Source organism: Apium graveolens, chromosome 1 (genome assembly GCF_009905375.1).
Source record: "Apium graveolens cultivar Ventura chromosome 1, ASM990537v1, whole genome shotgun sequence".
In the NCBI taxonomy this organism is placed as follows: Eukaryota; Viridiplantae; Streptophyta; class Magnoliopsida; order Apiales; family Apiaceae; genus Apium; species Apium graveolens.
This window is the reverse complement of record NC_133647.1, coordinates 168,415,979-168,438,829: the sequence shown is the minus strand read 5'-3', so window position 1 is coordinate 168,438,829 and position 22,851 is coordinate 168,415,979. Positions and strand designations below refer to the sequence as shown.

Sequence of the window (22,851 nt, the reverse complement as noted above, 5' to 3'; positions counted from 1 at the left end):
AATATTTGGTCATTTCATTGTGTTGGGGGACGATGTTAAATTGATGACAAATAAGAATATATGAGTATGTATCTATAAATGTATGTGTATATGTGTGTATGTGTGTGTCTCTGTATTTGTGTATGCATATATATGTATGTATGTATGTATATATGTATGTATATATGTATGTCTGTATGTATACAAGTTTTGACATTCAACTACTATATGTCCATAGTTTTGACAATTATAGTATCGAATTTTGCTTTTGTCACAACTCCCTCAACATCTGAAATTTGAAGATCCCTCATTGTTTACACGTCTCAGCCATTCCTCCCTGGTAAATAATAGCTTCTTTTCATCATCTTCTCTTTTTTTCCACTCTTCTTTAGTCAGTAAAAGCTGACTTTCTTTTGGCTCTGTTTTGCCCACCATCCGTTCCTCGTGTGCCTTGAGAGAGCCTAGGGCCTCCTCCACGGACATTGTTTCAAGGTCCCCAAATTTCTCCATGGTGGATGTAATTTGTAGAAACCTCGACGGTACTGCACGTAGGAGCTTTTTCACAACGTATGCTTCGTCCATCTCCTCCCACAAAGCCCTGATGTTCATTACCAACCCATTCATTTTCAGGTGAAAATCATCGATTTGCTCACTTTCTTTCATGCTCAAAGCCTCAAATTTGTATTTCAAAGTTTGAATTCGTGCTTGTTTCATTGGATCTACTCCTTGGCGTAGCTTAATAGTCTCCCATACCTCTTTAGCAATCTTTTTCTCCGCAAGTGGAAACAGTATTTCCTCTGGAATGCCGTGGTAGATCATAGCCATGGAAATCTTGTCACTTTTCTCTACAATAGCAGCTTTTGGGTCACTCTTATCACTTTTCTCTGTAATAGCAGCTTTTGGGTCACTCGGTTCAACAACACTCCAAACCCCTTGTTCCTGCATGAAAACCTTCATCTTGAGAGCCCAGCTCGTGTAGTTGGTTTTCGTTAGCATCGGGTAACTTAACCCTATGGAACCTCCCTTCAGCTTGTTAACATCTATCGTTGGTGTCTTTGACATTCACCCAGAACTTCCTTCTCTGATACCAAATATTGTTAATATAGATATTGATATATGTATATTAACTGTTTAGTACGAAAATGAGAAAGAAAAGTACATAAACTGCTCTCCAAAGAATTACCAATGATTTATTCAGTTTGACAAAATACAATATAAGAAAAGACTCATAACTGAAATAAACGACATAATAGGACATGACAAAAAACCAACTTCCTGAAAACTCTCCACTACTTAGACTTATTCTCACGATCCTATACTAATGCATACTGCTACATACAATGACTCAGACAAAACAAACGTTAACTTATTCAAATAAAACACCCGTTTGAGATTGATATCTAACAATCACATATATAAATGTCTTGGTATTGAAAAGTGGCAAACTGGTAAAAGAAAGATGAGCGGTAACATCTCCTCAAAGATTAGGAGAAAATTAAATGACGAGGAACCAAGTAGAAGAAAGTTTTCTTGTTCGTGCATGGCCTCAGTGCATGGTATAGTTGTTCCTCGTACACCACAAGACTTTAACCAAATGACTGTAAAGGAAACACATAATCGTCTTACCATAACGTTTGAACTACCTAATATATCAGGAATTGTAGATTTAGAAGATAATGTGATCAAGAGGCTGCACTTGGAGAAAAAAAGTTTTAGTATGAAGTATCAAGATGATGAGGGTGATTGGATTTTAATTTCGTTACAATTGGTCATATTACTTGACTGGTCAATGACAGATTAGTAATAATCAACTGTAATTAGTTAGTTAATTTAAAAAGTTAGTTTTCCCTCCTAGCATTAGCTCTTGTATTTAAGCATATGTCTTTCATTTTTTACTGACTAAGCTTTGTAACAAACTCTTTTGTTCTCTGTGTAAATAAAACATGTGAGCTTAGTCTTCTTCTTTATTTTGTGCAAACTGTTAGGTTTTACATGGTATCAGAGCAGGTCATCAATGGCTTAATCACGTTCTTAGAATCATATTCACTTTCTCACAATCAAAGGTACTATCTTTCCTTACAATCTACCTTCTTCAATTTTTTGATTTGATCTATTGCATTTGATTTCGATCTTATTCGAGATTCACTTCAAAATCTTTGATCTATTTCGAGATTCATTCGTAATCTCTTCCGTTCTTCATTTTGTTCGGCTTCTTTGTTATTCTTGAGCAATCTCTCTCGATTAATCTCGATTTATTGATCTGTTGTGATTACAATTATTTCTACTTATTTTCTATGTGTGACATCGTTGTGAATGAATTGATTATATCAATTTTGTAGAGATCACTTTTTTTGTGATTGTAATTTTGGTTAATATCTTGTCAAATACCTAACTGATCTTGCTGAGAAAAGTATTCTATGGCAAATTCTTATATTGATGAACAAAATGATCACGATAACTCTATTGATTCTCAACAATTCAATCAAGTTAATCCATATCATCTTCAGTCGTCTGATTCTCCTGGCATGAAATTAGTTAGTGAGTTATTTGATGGAACAAGATTTAGCAATTGGAAGCGTTCGATGACTATTGCATTATCTACTATAAATAAACTAGGTTTTGTTGATGGATTGATTCCCAAACATATCAGCACTGCTCCTTCTTTTAAGTCCTAGTCAAGGTGCAATGATATGGTTATTTCTTAGATCCTTAGAGCTTTATCTAAGTCAATTGGCCGCAGTGTCATCAACTCTAATTCTGCTCATGAGATGTGGAATGAGTTAGAAGAGAGAGCAGGGCCGGCCCTTGGGTAAGGCGACCAAGGCGGCCGCCTAGGGCACCACCGCGCACAGGGGCACCAAAATATTTCAATAACATATGTATATAGGTGTATTTATTTTTTATATTATTTATTTTTATATTTTTTATATTTTAAAATATAGATTTTAATTAGAATACATTAACATATATGTGATTGGGGGACATATTAAAATTTTAAAATATATTATTATCTTTGTGATAACTTTATTTTAAAATTAAAATATAATTTACTTTAATTTACTTTAAAAATATAATTTATAAATTTATTTAATAAACAAAACAAAGTAAAAATGTGAAAGGTTTGGAGAAATTGAGTTTTTGGACTATGCGCGTCTATACCCTTTACCCCAGATGGCCAGATGAAGTCATATAACAAAAGTACAAAACCCTATCCTTCCCTCTGCTTAGCTATCGAATAAAATACAGAACACGGATTGTTCTCTGTTCATTCTGAATATCAATTATCAAAACAATGGAAGTCATCGACTCATCGTGAAGATCGGATCATCTGTGCTTTGCAATTCAGCAATTATAACACAGGTATGGTTTAAAGATTTCTATTCTAATTACTTTTTTAATAATATTGTAATTTACTATTTGTTTATTATTATTTTTCAATTTAAGGATTTGATGTGAATAATTAGAGAATAATTGAGATTTGTTTTTGTAAAAAGTAGTATGTGTTTTGTGATTTACTGATTTGGGATTGGTGACTAAAATTAATTGCATTATTTTGTTTGATGAATAGATAATTTGAAAATGAAGCGTAACCAGTTATCGGGGCATCTAAAAAGGCAAAAGAAATTGAAAGCGGCGGAAGCTGAGAAATTGCAAATGGGCTCTCTTGACAAGTTTTTTGGGAAAAAAACAACAAATGGGATTTCTTAGACATGATATGCGATATGATATTGTTGGCGCAGAGTTGTTTAACGAGTTACTAGTGCTTCGAATGGTAATACCCGATGAGATAACAAAGGCAATAGATGTGCTTAATTATTTAAGTTCTAGTTCAAGACAATTAAATTATCCAAATGCTTGGATAGCTTATTGTTAGGTCCCAATTTGTTTGTAGAAGGGGGGGTTGAATGCAAACAATACCGTTTAATCGAATAAAATGCGGAATAAAAAGGTGAAACAAAATTCAAGTTAAATAAAACTTTTATTAAACTTGAAAGGTGTTACAACTACGGTATCGGTTACAAGGGATTAATCTCAAATCAATTATTACAAATCTAGAATAAATTCGACATGAACTTTTTCTATTTTTGCAATTAAAAGATCAAATGCTAAATGCGATTTGAGATTAAGTTCTAGGGATTTTAATCCGCTAGATTGTTACACAAGAACAAGATAAATAATTCTAGTGGATTGGATTTAACTTTTCAATCTAGAATTTTGATCTTGAATAAAGCAGATGAAAAATAAAATGTTGTGCCTTTGTTTTCTACTGTTTTTCTCTTGACTTCTGTGTTCTGTATGTTGATGATAATGAAAATGATCTGCTTCTGTTGGTTTAAGTAAACAGATCACTCGAATTGAATCAGCATGACATTCGGCTAGACAATCCAAAATGAACTAGCAAGACAATCATTTGAGCTGATAGAACTTTCGGTAGGACAATTACTTGACTTGGAAAGACTATCGGTAGGACAATAGAATGACTTGGTAGAACTATCCAGAAAGACTTGGTAGGACTTTCGGTATGACAATCCAATTGTCATACCAGTTCAAATCTGATTTGCTGATTTTCTTTTTGAATATAAATCCAAAATCATTTCTAAAAAATGCATAATATTAATTCATAATTAATTAACCAACTAATTCAATTAATCAATAAATTAATCTTTGCAGATTTAATTTATTCTCTTAATTAAATTAAATGACTTAATTAATTAATAGAGAATTAATACTACTCTTGAACAAAAACCATTCTTCTGAAAATCTTCTGAAAATCACTGTCAATTATGAATCAATTCCACCACTTCAATGTTGACACTCGATGTACTGTCTGGTTCATGAGTGACTAACTTGCGTGACGTTTCTTCAAGCCTTGACCTTGATACTCTTGATTTTCTTCAGATTAAATCCTTGTAATTAATTGATACCCTGACGAGATCTCTGTCACTTGGTTAAATCCACAATCTTGATTTATATCACTGAGGCTTGATCAATTTCTTGAGCTTCTTCCAGTGAATTAAGTCTTCAAGTCTGTAGATGAATAATGTTTCTTAACCCTTTGACAGATGTTACTTTGTGAGATCTCTCTGACGATAGATCCACCATTTACTTATTACATTCTTATTTGAGTTGAGTTAAATCCTCGAATAAACGAATAGGCTATGACATATGCCTTTCAATCTCCCCCTATTTGCTTGTTAGACAATAACAACAAATACCTAGAGGATAACTCAACTAACAAATAAGAAAAAGATATAAACAGTAATGCAAAGTAAATAGCAGAAAAGTTCTGGATTATATTTAACATTTTCCAGATTCCAAAAGAAATTTACAAGAGAATACAAGATAGATGTTCCTCTAGCCTGAACATATAACTACATTAGACTATCTTGATTCATAAAGCTCTAATCATATTACATTGAGTTTTGAGCTAATTGACTTCAGTTGTCTTCTCTTCTGACTTCACCTTCTTCTAACTCTTGAAGCAACTCTTTGTCAAAGACACGGTCCTTTTCTGAAGTGAAGCTTGCTGGTCTGACTGGTTGAACTCCAACTGACTTCAGCTTATTCTTGATCTGATTGTACCTTTTAATATTCTTTTCACAATAAACTTGAATCAAATCAGCAGCTTGAGTCTTCAACATGGATGAGTATCCAGCAGTTCTTAAATGATGTTCCATCCAGATCAGATGTTTAGCTGAGTAGTCTTTAAGAGATTGTACATCTAGCTGACAGATTTGAAGACAATCAGACTTAAAGAATCTCACTTGATGAGGATTGTTGACCACTTGAGGACTAGCCCTGCTGGCAAACTCTTTAAGCCTTTCTCGAAGAACTTCATTCAATTCTGAGCTTCTTTTTACCTTGTTGAGAAGAACCCAAATCTCTGACAAAGAACGATTCTCAAACAGATGAAGTGACACCTTGAAAGATCCTTCACTCTGACAATATACAAAAATGCTCATCTCATTTAGGGATCTGTCAAAAGCAGCTGTGATCCTTGAGACTTCAGTCTTGATAGCATTCATGTACATGTCATTGTTAGGATTTGAGATTTCCAGCTTGTCAAGAAGATGTAGGAACTGCCTATCATTGTTAGTGCTCAGCTGAGGCATATCAAGTACTCTCCTAGCTTCATCCCATTTTTCACCAATCTTCAGTCTGACATCTCTTCTCCTTTCTTGAGCCTTAATGTCATGAAGACGTTGCTTTTGAAGAGTTTCTGTTCTTTGAATGTCTTTCTTCATGTCAATGATCTGGGAGACCTTTTTGAGTTCAGCTTCTTTTCTTTTCATCTCTGACTGCTGCTGCTGAAACTCTCTCTCAAAGATAGGATCCACTGTAGCTTCCTCTTCCCATTCTCCAAAATCACTTTCCTCTTCAGCTTCAAATAAACCATCTTTATCTTCCAAGACTGGTTCAGTGGGAATGTCAAAAATATCAAAGTCATCATGTTCTCCACTGTAGTAGACATCATCAGCCTTTCCTTTGTCTCCAGCAGAGGTATCTTTTTCTTTCCCCTTTCCACTACTCCCTTTCTTCTCCCCCTTAGTTGAGGGATCCTCTACGGACTTTCCCTTAGATCCTCCATGACCTCCATCACCTCCCGAGCCCGAGCCTCCACCAGATGGCCCTTCAAAGTAAGTCCTTTGTTCTTCATTGGGACAGTGAGAATTTTTGATCATGTAGTACAGGTGCTTCATCCCTTCATTCAGATGTTCCATACCTGTCTCTATCTTCAGAAATCTGGAGGAATCCAGTGAATGATTCATTTCAACCAAATCTTCAAGAGAAGTCATCCTTGTATGTAGAGAACAGAAGTTCGAAATGTCATCAGATGATAAAGTTGGAGTTTCCTGAATGAAATTGAGCTTTGGTGTGACAGTGTTCTTGAGATCTGAGATATCATTTCTTATGAGTGCCAGCTGATTGTTGACAGAGGTGGAAGAAGAAGACCGTTCAACCACTTGTGCTTTGAATGCTTGAGCCTCAGCTTGGCTTTTAGCAAGTTCTTGTTTTAGAGCAGCAATTTGAGCTAACAGGTTTTCAGTATCTGTGTCTGTGTGTGCTCTCACCTGAATTTCACTCGTGTTTGGTTCACTCACCTCACGTGCTTGTGTTTCTCTCAATATAATTGCTCGTGAGGAGTCTTCCTGTTGCTGTTCTTCTGTACCTACAGTTAAAATCACCCTAGCCTCTTCAAGAGAGGTCAGTGGTGGTGCAATGGGAATTCGCGAGTCCCGATCCTCAGTCAAACCTATCATTTCATGTGAAATAGATGTCTGAATTGCTTCAGGGATAGATTGACCGAGTTGGCCTCCACTTTCTCCAGATAAATCTGCGAGTGGAGAATCCCGTGAGGGAGCCAGAGGTGTTTGATCTGGGAGGGGAGAAAATGACTCTATTAAAGGTGGCTGAGAGTCAGATTTTCCCTCGGAAGCATGTGACTGCTCTTCTGTCGTAACTATGGCAAGCACTGTAACAGACTCTATGTGCACTCCTCGCTCTGTGTCCAGAGTATCATCTGTGGATATGTATGGTTCCATTGTGAGTAATGGAATTGTGCTTGACTCAGTACAAGATGCCATGGCCCTATGGCGAATTTCAATAGATTCATCCTGTTGAGAGAATGTCTCTAGTAACTGTTCATCGGCCATTTCAAAGTCCATGTCCTGTTGGGAGGACAAGGATGGGCTTTCAGATGCCTCAGTATAAGTTCTTCTTTTCTTTGGAGGAAGCAGAGTTGAGGGTTCACTCACATTTAACAATGCACTACTTCCTATTAACCTTCTTGGTAACATTTTAGACAGTGGGGGAGAGGTTGAGATAGGTTGTGACTCTGTGTTTGGCTCTATGACCTGGGATTGAAGCTGTGGTTCTACAACTTCATGGTCAGTCCTATCGACCACTGGGGGTCTTTCAACAGAAGTAGGAATGGAGTGAGAGTGAGGAATTACTACCTGTAATGGAAGCGCATCTGATGTTGGAGGAGCCTGGGTGTCTTGAACCACTGGAGGTTGAGGTTGCTGTTCATTACCGGGAAGATTGAAAATAGGTAAGGGAATATAAGTGGCCATGAAAGCAGATACAAGTACTGGAACTTGCATGAATTTGAAGGTTGTGTCTTGGCGGGTGTAAATCTTTTTGCTTACTGGAGGGGGTTCGGTTACTGCAGAGTTAGCAAAAAGGGCTTTGTGTTCAGGTGTGAGAAGATGATCTGCTATAAGCATGAGAAAACGAGCATAGTAACATGATACCCTACGATTTGTAGAATGATCACGTAAAGCAGAAGTGAGACGTCTCAAGAGAATGGGAAAAAGTAGTTTGCCAAAATTGATCCTTTGATTGAAAACAACCGCAAGACCAGTATACTGCAGAGTGGAAGTGATGTTGTGAAAGTTGGATTTAGTACAGTTGGCAAACACTTTAGAAAGTGTATCGAAGAAAATATCCCATTCAGACACCAAATTGGATTTAGAAAGTTTGGTTAAATTGATCACCCCCTGATAGTGAATAGCATGGAAAAAGTTTGTGATATCATTTTCAGAGGGTAAATTACAGAAATTGTCCAATGGAAAATTTAACGCTAGATTGACTACTGTTTCATCAACCACATACTGTGTGTTTGCCATGGTGAATGAAAAAGATTTTGAATCATCGGCCACAGTAGAGGTTGTGCAAATCAGTCTAAGCAGATCGACATTTAAAATCACATTTGATTTAATAGTAGAGCTAACAATCGAATGGTCATTTAAAAATCTAATCCAAGGCTTAAATTTTTCCACATCACATTTTTCAGGATTAAAATAACCAACCTGATTATGCGCGACAATTTGGAAATTGAGAGCCATTTAAAATAATAATAAGACACACACTTTCAGAATTTTAAGAATAATATTAAGAAAATTCGAATTAATTAAATTAATTTAATAATTCGAATTAAATTAATTATAATCGAAAAATTTAGACAGAAATGTATCTCGTTAAAATTCTTAACTCACAAACGCAGATTTGAAAAGCCAAAAGACACAAAACAGAAATTAAAATTTAAATCAAAAATACCCAAAATCAACAAACACAATGATTCAAAAAAAAAATTTTGAAAAAATTTTGGCAGCACTCCTGTATGTATATATATGTAAGTATATATCACAGGAGTGATGATTTAGATTGCTGAGTAAAAACTCGAGCAAAGGAGATCAAAGGCAGTTGAAATTGTTTTTGATCGAAGAGAGAGAAGAGAGAAAAAAACTGTTGAATTTTTTTTGAAAAACTGTAGTGAATGAGTTATGAAACAAAACAAACACACAAAAAAAAGTTAAGTAGTATAACTGGTATGACAATCTGATAGTCATACCGATTGTCATACCAGTATAAAATAAACGGAAAATATTAATAAATAAGGTTTATAACTGGCAAGACAATTGATAGTCATACCGATTGTCTTGCCAGTATAAAACTATACTGAAAACAAAATAAAACACAATTATATAATGAAATGACTTTCAACAAGACAATTTCAATTGTCTTGCCGATTGTCATTCTGGAAATAAAATAATTATAAGCAAAATTAGTATATAACAGATTTATATATATATGTGTACTGAAATGATTTTCAGCAAGACAATTTTAATTGTCTTGCCGATTGTCATTCCAGTAGAAAGACAATTATATATTATTACAGAAAATATTTATAAAAACAAAGACAATATTTCAGAGTTAATTATTTTTATTCCAAAAATAGATTTCTGTTGAATTTTAGCAAATAAAATTCATAGAAAAATATTTTTAGAGAAAATAAAATATTCTGAGATGTTTGACGTTAACAAGTCGAGTAAATAAAACAGATAAGATAATATAAATTACATAGAATTAATCAAGAAATATGATAAAATGATAAAATAAATATGCAAATAAATTTTTCATTTATGAAAAATTCATTTGTAAATTCATTCAAGAGCAGATTTCAGATATTAACTAAATTAATCACTAAAACTATTCAACATGCCCAATTTACCAACTAATCTGGTAAATGTGGATTCATCAAGTGGTTTAGTGAAAATATCTGCTATTTGATCTTCTGTTGGAACAAAAAATAGTTCAACAGTACCATTCATGACGTGCTCTCTAATAAAATGATACCTGATGTCAATGTGCTTTGTCCTCGAGTGCTGCACAGGGTTGTTGGTGATGGCTATTGCACTTGTATTGTCACATAAAATAGGAATTTTGTTTAATACAGAGCCATAGTCTCGTAGCTGGTTCCTAATCCACAAGATCTGAGTACAGCAGCTTCCAGCAGCAATATATTCAGCCTCGGCCGTTGAGTTGGAAACTGTTTGCTGTTTCTTGATGTACCATGAGACTAGCCTGCTTCCTAGGAATTGACAACTCCCTGAGGTGCTTTTCCTATCAACAACACTTCCTGCGTAATCTGAATCTGTATATCCAACAAGGTTAAAACCAGATTCTTTAGGGTACCAAATACCTAGATTTGGTGTTCCCTTAAGATATCTTAAGATTCGTTTAACAGCAACGAGATGAATATCTCTAGGATCCGCTTGGAACCTTGCACATAAGCATGTAGCATACATAATATCTGGTCTACTTGCAGTAAGATAGAGTAACGAGCCAATCATACCTCTGTAGCTTGTGACATCTACCTTAATGGAGTTTTCACATGGTCCAAGCTTGACAGCTATAGTTGATGGAGTCCTTGCTGATGCGGAATCCTCTAGATTGTACTTTTTGAGGAGTTCCTTGAGATACTTGGATTGACAAATAAATGTTCCATCTAACCTTTGATTTACTTGTAATCCAAGAAAGAACTTCAGCTCTCCCATCATGCTCATTTCAAACTTGCTGTGCATTAACTTAGCAAATCTCTTACAGAGATTATCATTAGTAGACCCAAATATTATATCATCCACATAGACTTGGACTAATATAGTATCATTCTTATGTTTTTTAGAAAAGAGAGTTTTGTCTATGACACCTCTAATAAAGCTATTTTCAATAAGAAATTCAGAGAGAGTGTCATACCATTTTCTTGGAGACTGTTTGAGCCCATAGATAGCCTTGAAAAGAAAGAAGACAAAATCCAAATGATCTGGATCTTCAAAACCAGGAGGTTTCTCTACATATACCTCTTCATCCAGCTTTCCATTCAGAAAGGCGCTCTTGACATCCATTTGATCAACTTTAAAGTTTGAGAATGCTGCGAATGCCAGAAATATCCTGATGGCCTCAAGTCTAGCCACTGGAGCATAGGTTTCATCATAATCAATGCCTTCAGCTTGAGAATACCCTTTTGCTACCAGCCTTGCCTTGTTTCTTGTAACCACACCATCTTCATCTAGTTTATTCCTGAATACCCACCTAGTACCAACAGCTTTCTTGTGTGTAGGTCTAGGTACCAGTTTCCAGACTTGTTGACTTTCAAACTGATTGAGTTCATCTTGCATAGCAATCACCCAATCTGGATCAGTTAGTGCTTCTTCAATCTTCTTAGGTTCCATCTCAGAAAGAAATCCTGAGAACAGACAATCATTTTGAGTAGCACATCTAGTTCTGACTCCAACATCTGGATCACCAATAATCAACTCAAAAGGATGAGCTTTATTCCAGACAGTCTGTCTTGGAAGATTTGATCTTGATGATTCGCCTTGAAATTCATTTGGATGTTGTGTCCTACTAGATGATCCTTCAGCATCTCCCCCTGAGTTGTTGTCATGTTGACTTGAAGATTCTCCATCAGTAGCAGTGGTATCTCCATTGTTGCCAAAGTTTCCATCACTATTACCTTGAGTATCATCATGATTAACAGGTTCTTCACCAGCAACAACCTCAGGTTCTTGACCATGTTCTGATTCTGAATCTGACATATCATCAAACTTCAGTTTCTCAGAAGGATCTTCAGTTTGGATACTAGGGAGTTTAGTGTCATCAAATGTAACATTGACACTTTCAGTTACTTTGTGTTGATCAATGATATACACTCTATATTATCTTCTTCCATATCCAACAAAAATACCCTCATATGCCTTTGCCTCGAATTTACCACGACGCTCATCTCCATCCTTGAGCACAAAGCATCTGGCACCAAATACATGAAAGTATTTGATAGAAGGTTTCTGTTCATTCAAAATCTCATAAGGAGTTTTCATGAAGTCTTTGTTGATTAGAGTTCGATTCTGAGTATAACATGCAGTATTGACAGCTTCAGCCCAAATGTACATTGGAAGACCTGATTCACTTAACATCGTTCTTGCAGCTTCAATCAATGTACGATTCTTCCTTTCTACCACTCCATTTTGCTGAGGGGTTCTAGGAGCTGAAAATTGTCTGGTAATCCCTTTGTCTGTACAGAATCCATTGAGAAGTGAATTCTTGAATTCTGTTCCATTATCTGACCTTATTTCTCTAACAGGGACGTTAGAATCTAACTCAATCATCTTGATATGATCAATCACAACTTGTGGTGTTTCATCCTTAGAGTGAAGAAATAAAACCCACGTATACTTGGAATAGTCATCAACTATCACAAGACAGTAACACTTCTTTGACATCGAAAGGACATTAACTGGTCCAAATAAATCCATGTGCAATAATTGCAGAACACCAGTTATGGAAGATGTGTCAGTGCCTCTGTGACTTGCTTTCTTTGACTTTCCTTTCTGGCAAGCCTCACATAGTCCTTCTGGAGAGAATTCCAGCTGAGGCAGGCCTCTTACCAATTCTCTTTTTACAAGAGAATTCATTGTTTTGAAATTGAGATGAGAAAGTCTCTTGTGCCATAGCCAACTCTCATCTGACGATGCCTTTGCATAGAAGTAATTGACTTCAGGATTGCTTCCAGAGTTCATGTCAGCTACGAACAGATTTCCTTTCCGGATTCCCATTAAGGAGGGTTTTTCACTTTTCTTGTGCAGAATCTGACACTTCAGCTTGTCGAATAAAACATTGTAGCCGTTGTCACAGAACTGACTAATGCTAAGCAGATTGTGTTCAAGTCCTTGCACAACATACACATTTTCAATGATAACATTTCCAGCTAGCAAACAGCCATATCCCTCCGTTAAACCTTTGCTGTTATCTCCAAAGGTAACCACTGGGCCAGCTTTCTCAACCACATTTGATAGCAGGGCTCTATCTCCGGTCATATGTCTTGACGATCCGCTGTCAAGAATCCACACTACCGGTTGTACCTGTTTAATGCCCTGCAATACAAATGGATTAGACCTTCTTCGGAACCCAAGCTTGGCTGGGTCTGGCATACTTGTAAAATTGGCCTTTATCAGGCAAAACAACATTCTTAATTTTAATATTCTCAACGTTCTCAATGACTGAACATTTGACCTTGTGAACAGCCTTGACAAATTTCTGTTCAGGCTTAGGCACAAATGTCTCCTTTCTAGCTTTAGGAGGACTAGCAGTCTTAGACCTATCATGCTTTCTATTATTCACATGCTGACGAGGAGTAGTCTTATCATTAGAAACATGCTTACCATTAAAATAAGCAAACATCAGATTAAAAGCACAAGACATACAATCAGGAACACCACATGCTTTATGAGAGGGATTAACAATAGGCAACTTATGCATGGTAGACATGGAATTTGTGTTATCCAACTCATGTGTGTCTGAGTTAGTCTCAGTTGCTTTCACAACCTTGACTGGAACTTTTGACACACTTGACTTGGAGACAGCTTTCTCATTAGCATTATCTTCAGCACATATTTCTTCTTGAATAATAAATGAGGTCTCATCAAATGGTTCAGCAATTGATTCTTTATAGAGGGGTTCATCAACACCCTTAAGCACATGTGGTACTTCCCTGCCTTTAGCACAGACATGAGGAGGGGAGTTTATGCCTAATTTTCCAATAGCAGCATTGTTATCATAACCTATACCAGATGTTTGATTAACAGCTTGCTTATTGTAAAACTCTTTGGACTTCGAACAAGAATTAAAGTAAGCTTTAACCTTAGCCTCAAGACCGGTGATCTTTTCTTTGAGAATAGTTTCAAGTTGTCTATAACAGTCAACTCTACTCTCTAGAAAAGATACTTGTTCTTTTAATTTATCTTGATTAATGTGCACAAGTCTTAATTCATTGACCTCTTTCTCAAGGTCTTTGATTTGTTGATTTAACAATTCATTATCGCGACGAGCACAATCTAAGGAACCTCCTAGATGATAAACTAATTCAGCATCAGTAAATTTTACCTCTCTTCTTGACGATGAGGTGTTTGCATCACTAGCCATGAGAGCAAGATTCCCAACTTCTTCATCTTCACTGTCAGTATCATCTCAGCTTCTTCCCTTTGCCACGTAAGCCCTTTCAGATTTACTCTTCTGATTAGAATCGTAAGAGTTCTTCCTAACTTGTTTTGGCTTCCTGCATTCTGTGGCAAAGTGTCCCAACTCATTGCAGTTGAAGCATCGAATGGTGCTTCGATCAACCATCCCTGTTTTATACCCACCACTGCTGGTGTTAGAGGATGAAGATCCACCTTTCTGGAATCTGTTGAAGTTGGACTTGTACTTGAACTTGGGATTCCTTTTGAATCTGACATTTGAGAATCTCTTGACAATCAGGGCCATTGACTCATCCTCCAATTGCTCCAGTTCTTCCAAGGAATAATAATCATCTCCTGATTGATTTGTAGTAGGAGGATCAAATTCTGCTACTATCACATTATCTTCAACCTTGGAAGACTGTATCATTCTTTCTGACTGTTGAGATTGATGTTGATATTGTGGTTGTTGTTGTTGTTCATCAGCTACTAGAGCAGTAGACGTGCTGACCACTCTTCCTTTCCCGTAAACTTCCTTCTGTTGAATCTGCTCCAACTCATAAGTCTTTAACACACCATAGAGCCTTTCCAAAGAAATCTCACTCAGATCTCTTGCTTCTCTTATGGCAGTGATTCTATGTTAGAGATGAGTTGGCAGTGTTAAAATGAACTTTTTGTTGACCTCCCTGATGGAATAGTATTTACCATTAATGTTCAGGTTGTTGATCAATGCATTGTACCTCTCAAACACTTCAGTGATTCCTTCCCCTGGAATGGATTTAAAGTATTCATACTCAGAGGTTAGGATTTCTAGCTTGTTCTCCCTAACTTCCTCCGTGCCTTCATTAATAATCTCAATAGTTTCCCAGATATGTTTGGAATCTTTACAATTCATCACATGTCTATTCATCAAGGGATTAAGGGAATCTACTAAAATTAATTGAAGGCTAGCATCCAGGGAGGCTTCTTCTATTTCAGCAGGAGAGAAATCCTTAGGATCTTTCACATAAGTTCTCGCTTTGGTGATCACCACATCATTTTCTATTACCTCTGGTTCAATAACCATAGGAATTTTTGGACCCTTCTTTGACACTTGCAAATATTTAGGATTAGCAACTTGTAAAAACAGTAGCATCTTCTTCTTCCACATAACATAATTTTCTTTATCGAAAAGTGGAATTTTAACGGTTCCAACTTTTTGTGTAGTCATTATGAATTTTTTGAGTGAATAAAAAAATCAAGAAGTGAAAGAAACACAAAAGTCTAGGATCTAGATTTGTACGTTAATCAGAAGGCTCTGATACCAATTGTTAGGTCCCAATTTGTTTGTAGAAGGGGGGTTGAATGCAAATAATACCGTTTAATCGAATAAAATGCGGAATAAAAAGGTGAAACAAAATTCAAGTTAAATAAAACTTTTATTAAACATGAAAGGTGTTACAACTACGGTATCGGTTACAAGGGATTAATCTCAAATCAATTATTACAAATCTAGAATAAATTCGACATGAACTTTTTCTATTTTTGCAATTAAAAGATCAAATGCTAAATGCGATTTGAGATTAAGTTCTAGGGATTTTAATCCGCTAGATTGTTACACAAGAACAAGATAAATAATTCTAGTGGATTGGATTTAACTTTTCAATCTAGAATTTTGATCTTGAATAAAGCAGATGGAAAATAAAATGTTGTGCCTTTGTTTTCTGCTGTTTTTCTCTTAACTTGTGTGTTCTGTATGTTGATGATAATGAAAATGATCTGCTTCTGTTGGTTTAAGTAAACAGATCACTCGAATTGAATCAGCATGACATTCGGCAAGACAATCCAAAATGAACTAGCAAGACAATCATTTGAGCTGATAGAACTTTCGGTAGGACAATTACTTGACTTGGAAAGACTATCGGTAGGACAATAGAATGACTTGGTAGAACTATCCAGAAAGACTTGGTAGGACTTTCGGTATGACAATCCAATTGTCATACCAGTTCAAATCTGATTTGCTGATTTTCTTTTTGAATATAAATCCAAAATCATTTCTGAAAAATGCATAATATTAATTCAGAATTAATTAACCAACTAATTCAATTAATCAATAAATTAATCTTTGCAGATTTAATTTATTCTCTTAATTAAATTAAATGACTTAATTAATTAATAGAGAATTAATACTACTCTTGAACAGCAACCATTCTTCTGAAAATCTTCTGAAAATCACTGTCAATTATGAATCAATTCCACCACTTCAATGTTGACACTCGATGTACTGTCTGGTTCATGAGTGACTAACTTGCGTGACGTTTCTTCAAGCCTTGACCTTGATACTCTTGATTTTCTTCAGATTAAATCCTTGTAATTAATTGATACCCTGACGAGATCTCTGTCACTTGGTTAAATCCACAATCTTGATTTATATCACTGAGGCTTGATCAATTTCTTGAGCTTCTTCCAGTGAATTAAGTCTTCAAGTCTGTAGATGAATAATGTTTTTTAACCCTTTGACAGATGTTACTTTGTGAGATCTCTCTGACGATAGATCCACTATTTACTTATTACATTCTTATTTGAGTTGAGTTAAATCCTCGAATAAACGAATAGGCTATGACATATGCCTTTCACTTATAGAATCGTTGTGACCATTCCTGTTACAGTGGTAGAGGCGGAAAAGACATTTTCTAGATTGAAACTGATCAAATCTTATCTCCGCTCTTCGATGTCTCAAGATAGACTTAATGGATTGGCTTTATTGTCTATTGAAAGTGAGCTGGCAAGTTCTCTAGATTATAGCAAAATCATAGAGAGATTCACATCTCAAAAGCCTAGAAAAAAGTTTCAAAATCAATAAAGGTAAACTCATTCTTATAACTTTATTTTGACATTGTTGTGTACTAGTAATGATGACTGTTCTATATTCATGATACTACATCAGTGGCTTGCAGGAGATTATTGCAGGAGGTTGAAAACTTGGATATTTAGCGTACAAGAAATTCATTATATTCACTTGCTACTTTAGATTCAAGTAAGTTTTCTTTTATACAATGAATATATCTTATTGTGATTTTTTGGTTATGAATATGGGGCACCATTTTTGAATCACGCCTAGGGCACCCAAATACATAGGGCTGGCCCTGAGAGAGAGATATGGTGTCTCAAATGGAGCACAACTGAGATTTCACAGGGAAGCTGTAATGTTTCTGATTACTTCACTAAGTTGAAGACGTTATGGGATGACATTGATGCTCTATGCTTAATTCCTGTTTGTTCATGTGGATGCACTTGTGGTGCTTCTCAGAAATTATCCAAATTTCAGCAGGATCAAAGGATAATTCAGTTCTTGATGGGGTTAAATAATTCTTTTACTTCTATAAGAGGTTCTATCTTGATGTGATCTCTTTTGCCTTCAATTGGCCAGGTCTACAGTCTTTTGCTGAAGGATGAAACATAAAGAGAAATTCACTCTCTTAGTCATTTTCTGGCTGATTCTGCTTCACTTGTTGTAAACTCTAATAGATCTAAGTGCAACACAAGTTATGGGAATTTTCAAGCAGGAAGGAGGAACACTAATACTGATGCAAAAAAACTTCACTTCAATTACTGCAAAAAGCCTGATCATGTTATTGGTAAGTGTTTTAAGTTACATGGTTTTCCACCAGATTTTAAATTCAACAAGCCATTCAATAATGAGAAAAGAATGGCTGCTCAAACCGAGGTCTCAGAAACACTCTCATATCCTCCAGCTCCTATTGTTACCAATTCGGTCAATTCTGGTTCTTCTGGAACATCTGCAATGACTGGTATTTCACCAGAAATGTATTCACAACTAATGAATCTACTCAAAACTGCTTAGCCTTCAGAATTTGCTATCAGCACTACAAATTTTGCAGGTATTACTCTCAAGTAAAAACTTCTTTTTCTTATCTTTCTGCTACACAAAGTACTGGTTGGATATTAGATAATGGTGCGAGTGACCATATGTGTTTACAAAGAGAGATGTTCACTATATTGAATATTTTATCTCATCCAATCCACATTTCCTTGCCTCATGGGGAAATCATCACTATATCTCATGTTGGGACCGTTCCTTTAATTCATGATATAATACTTACTGATGTGCTATATGTTCCGTATTTTAAGTATAATTTGTTGTCAATCAATAAGCTTATTCATCACCTCAATTGTTCCATATTTTTCACACCCACCTCTTGTGTTTTATAGGGCCATTCTCTGAGGAAGCCAATGGAACTTGGTAGTTCTTAGAGGGGCCTATATTTGTTTCATTCTCCTCCTGATGTAAAAGAGGAATTTTCTGCAAATGCATCTTCTTTCGGTCATTTCAGTTATAATAAAGATACTGTTTCAGCTTTAATTTGGCATAATAGATTAGGTCATCTGCCTTTGTCTAAACTACAGCCTATATGTTCTATTGATACTAAAAATGCCAAATTAATTTTTGCTTGTGATGTTTGTGCAAAAGAACGTCAACATAGACTTCCAAAGAGTAGTATTCATACAATTGCAAAGTTTGAATTACTTCACATTGATCTTTGGGGTTCGTATTCAGTCCAGACATATAATAAACATAAATACTTTCTTACTATAGTTGATGATTTTACTCCTACTACTTGGACTAACTTATTAAGTTCTAAGATTAATGCTTTTGAGTTCATCAAATAATTTATTTTTATGGTTAAAAATCAGTTTAAAGGAACAGTTAAAACTGTCCGTACAGATAATGCACTTGAGCTTGGTGAGTAAAATAGCATCTGATTTTCTTCTCTCTAATGGGATAGTTCACCAAACTTCATCTTCACACACACCACAACAAAATGGTGTAGTTGAACAGAAGCACAAACATCTTCTAGAAACATCTAGGGCTCTTTTGTTTCAATCCAAATTATCAAAACAGTTATGGGGGATTGTGTCCTTACTGCAACGTATCTGATAAATCGATTTCCATCTAAGCTGTTGAATAATTGTTCTCCATATGAGCTTATATTTTCTCTCAAGCCTGGCAACTCAACACTCAAACCAATTGAATGTTTAAGTTAAGTTTCCACAACAAAACCAAGCAGTGATAAGTTTACACATCGTGTAGTACCCTGTATTTTTTAGGGTGTCCCTATGGAAAAAATCTTTCAAATTTCTTAATCTTGAAAATAATTTTGTGGTTATTTCAAGGGATGTAGTCTTTCATGAGTCCATATTTCCTGACATTAGTCACAAAACTGGTAATTTCATTCATTTTCCTATACCTGACCAACATTTTGATTCTACTTATCATCATGATGTCATAACTCCTACAATACATACTCCAAGTTCTTCTAATGATTTCTCTATGCCTGATACAAACACTGATCCTTATAATAATAATTCACCTCTTAATGATCCACCTCAGATCAGGAAATCAACTAGATCTTCCAAAGTTTCAAATTATTTGAAATATTATGTGCACTCTTATACCAATACATTTAGTTCTTGTCATAATGCTGCTTGCTTTTGTACCATAACTTCTATGTGTACTCTCATTTTACCATCTATTAGTTCAGTGTAATCTTCTTATTTTTCCACTAGTATCACTTCTTACATATCACCTCCTACTTAGCCATCTTCTTCTAAGGAAGAAATTAAGTTTCCTGAATGGCAACAAGCAATTTCTGCAGAATTTGCTGCTCTAAAAGCTAATAGATACAGGTCTATTGTTAAAATACCACCTGGAAAGAAACCTATATTATGTAAATGGGTGTTTAAGGTTAAACAAAATTCAGATGGCACTATTGAAAAATATAAATTCAGGTCAGTGGTTTTTACACAAGTTGAAGGTATTGATTTCACTGAGACCTTTTCTCCTGTTGTGAAAATGACCACAATTCGAAGTCTGGTGGCCACTGCACTCAAGAAATGGTGGAATCTTTTTCATTTAGATGTCAATAATGCGTTTATTCATGGAGATCTTTAGGAGGATGTGTACATGATTCTCCTCCAGGCCTTTTACTTTCTGATCCAACTCGGGTTTGTAAGCTAGAAAAATCACTTTATGGTTTAAGGTAAGCATCCAGTCAATGGAACACTAAATTGAAGACCACTTTATTGTCTCGAGGATATAGTATTTCTAAAAATAATTCTTCTCTGTTTTACAAGAAGATTGGTTCTTTGGTTGTATATTTAGCAGTTTATGTTGACGACATTTTGGTTGCTGGAAATTATGATGAAAAAATTATTGATATTAAAGCATATATTGACTCAGTTTTCAAGATTAAAGATCTTGGCAAACTTCGATATTTTTTGGGATTATAATTCACTGAAGTTCCTGATGGCATGATCATCTCTCAGAGGAAGTTTACAATTAATTTATTATCAGAATTTAATTATTCTACTTCTTCCCCTGTTGTTACACCTTTGGATCTCAGTATTAAACTTTTTCTTGATCAAGGTGAATTGCTAACAGGTGCATCAGAGTACAGGAGATTGATAGGGAAGCTCAATTTTCTAACCAATACTCGTCCTGATTTTTCTATTTGTGTTCAACATTTAAGTCAGTTTATGTCTTCACCTCGACAAGCTCATTGGGATTTAGCTCTTCATGTACTCAAATATCTCAGAATTGATCCAGGCCAGGGTCTCTTATACACTAAGCATTCTTCTTTAACTCTGAAAGCTTATTGTGATGCGGATTGGGCATCTTGTCCAAATAGTAGAAAATCTGTGAGTTGTTTTGTTATCTTACTTGGGGGAGTCTGATTTCTTGGAAATCCAAGAAACAACATGTAGTATCTTTGTCTTCTGCAGAAGCAGATTATCATTTTTTACGCCGTTTAAAATCTGAACTTGCTTGGCTTACTCGCCTTCTACATGAACTCGACATTCCAAACATTGCTCATTTTCATGTTAAGCATGATTACCAAACTGCCATCTACATTGAAAAAAACACAGTCTACCATGAGCGTACCAAACATATTGAGTTAGACTGTCATTTTGTTCGCATGGAGCTTGCATCTGGGCTCATTTCTTTGTCTTATACACCTTCCAAAAAGCAGTTTACGGATATTTGCACGAAGCCTCTTACAGGACTATAGCATCACAGTTTATTGGCAAGTTGGGAGTAACTCACCCTCCAACTGGGGAGGGGTTAAGATCGGTCATCTTACTTGACTGGTCAATGGAATATTAGTAATAGTCAATTGTAATTAGTTGATTAGTTTAAAAAGTTAGTTTTCCCTCCTAACATTAGCTCTTGTATATAAGCAGAGGAGGTCTTTCATTTCTTACTGACTAAGCTTTGTAACAAACTATTTTATTCTATGTGTAAATAAACATGTGAGCTTGGTCTTCTTCTTCATTTTATGCAATCTATTAGATTTTACAAGTTTCTTGTGCTTGAATGTATGGATATGTCAAGAACATTTAAGAAACAAAAAATTAAGATGTTAATTGATTCTCCTATGAATCAATATGCCTCTTGACACACTCTCCTTCAATCCTTTTGGAAATATTTGTTCTGATGGAGAGACTAGAGTTTGTAATGATTTGCATGTTATATCTGTACTTTGTATATTTTTGTAATATCAATATCGTTGAGGGAGGAATTTGGTAGCAATAATTTTCGAGGTTTATAGCCGGAAATAATATCTGTGACGGTGGTTCTTCGTCGGAAAACGTGAACAGTGTTTGGTGGTTATGATTTATGGTGGCTGAGATTGCTTAGGGTTAGTGATGGCTCCTTTGCGTTTTCAACTTCCGATCCCTTACAATTTGCCTACGTATCCCTATCTATTGGGAATCAAGCCAACGTAGTTTTTGGGGAACAAGAAACCTAATGGGCTTAGATTTCTCATTTCGAGGCCTAGTAGGAAACCTACTGAAAACCGTATTCTACTAGATTTAGGAATGTCCGTCGATGAAGCTCAACCACGAAGGCTCACCCGCGGTTTCGAGACTTCGCAGATAAGGCATCTCCCCGGTCGAGGATAACCCTTCTACTACCAGCTGCTTCTCTGGTTCGCGGAAGCAGGTATAACCATGTTTCACCCCAAATGTTAGATGCATCCTTGTCCCCCGTATAAGGAGCCCCTACCAGATTATAGGACAAGTGATACCAAGTTTTTGAGTGCAAAGTACAGGATGCTCCGAAGTCTCCCAACGAGAACACCCGTTGACTACAGAAACAGAGCTCCCAAAGCACACACCAAAATTCACCCCACATATCCAATGAGGACACTCATTAACTACAGGAGGAGGCCTTCCGTCAAGGCATATCCTTGGTGGTCTCTGTCCAGGACACCGCTTTTCTGTGATTGCATTACAGAAAGGAGTTTTTCAATAAAATACCTGCAACAAATATATTTGTAATAATAATCTTCTCCCCTCTTGATGCATCCAAAAAATTCGTCCAAGCAATATATTGAAGTTCCCTCAGAAACTAGGTTTTCTCTTTGAGGGCGCGCCCTAACCTTTGTGTAGGTTAGGATACTTATTTTCATATAGGGCGCGCCCTTCACTTCCCAAGGATTTAGGGATTTCCCTATCCTGTCATCATTAGGGCGCGCCATGTTCAGGATAACCTTAGTTACCATTTCCTGAG

The 22,851-nt window shown here is 35.8% G+C and overlaps 1 protein-coding gene and 1 long non-coding RNA gene across 8 annotated transcripts; one reads left to right on the top strand and one right to left on the bottom strand.

Annotated features, from left to right (window-relative positions):
- Nucleotides 1–261: 261 nt before the first annotated feature.
- Nucleotides 262–1,041, bottom strand: LOC141711188 (uncharacterized). The gene has a single exon (XM_074513613.1). It carries the CDS (start codon nucleotides 1,039–1,041, stop codon nucleotides 262–264), a length of 780 nt encoding a protein of 259 aa, XP_074369714.1.
- Nucleotides 1,042–2,806: 1,765 nt separating this feature from the next.
- LOC141670452 (uncharacterized) lies at nucleotides 2,807–21,609 on the top strand. 7 transcript variants are annotated; one of them, XR_012554557.1, is made up of 6 exons: nucleotides 2,807–3,339; nucleotides 3,548–3,751; nucleotides 16,925–17,120; nucleotides 17,213–17,292; nucleotides 17,394–18,157; nucleotides 18,489–21,609. It is a non-coding gene; the product is annotated as an uncharacterized LOC141670452 (long non-coding RNA). The 7 variants fall into 7 exon arrangements; XR_012554554.1 differs by having other exon boundaries at nucleotides 17,377–18,157; nucleotides 20,719–21,609; XR_012554556.1 differs by having other exon boundaries at nucleotides 17,377–18,157; nucleotides 20,704–21,609.
- Nucleotides 21,610–22,851: the final 1,242 nt, after the last annotated feature.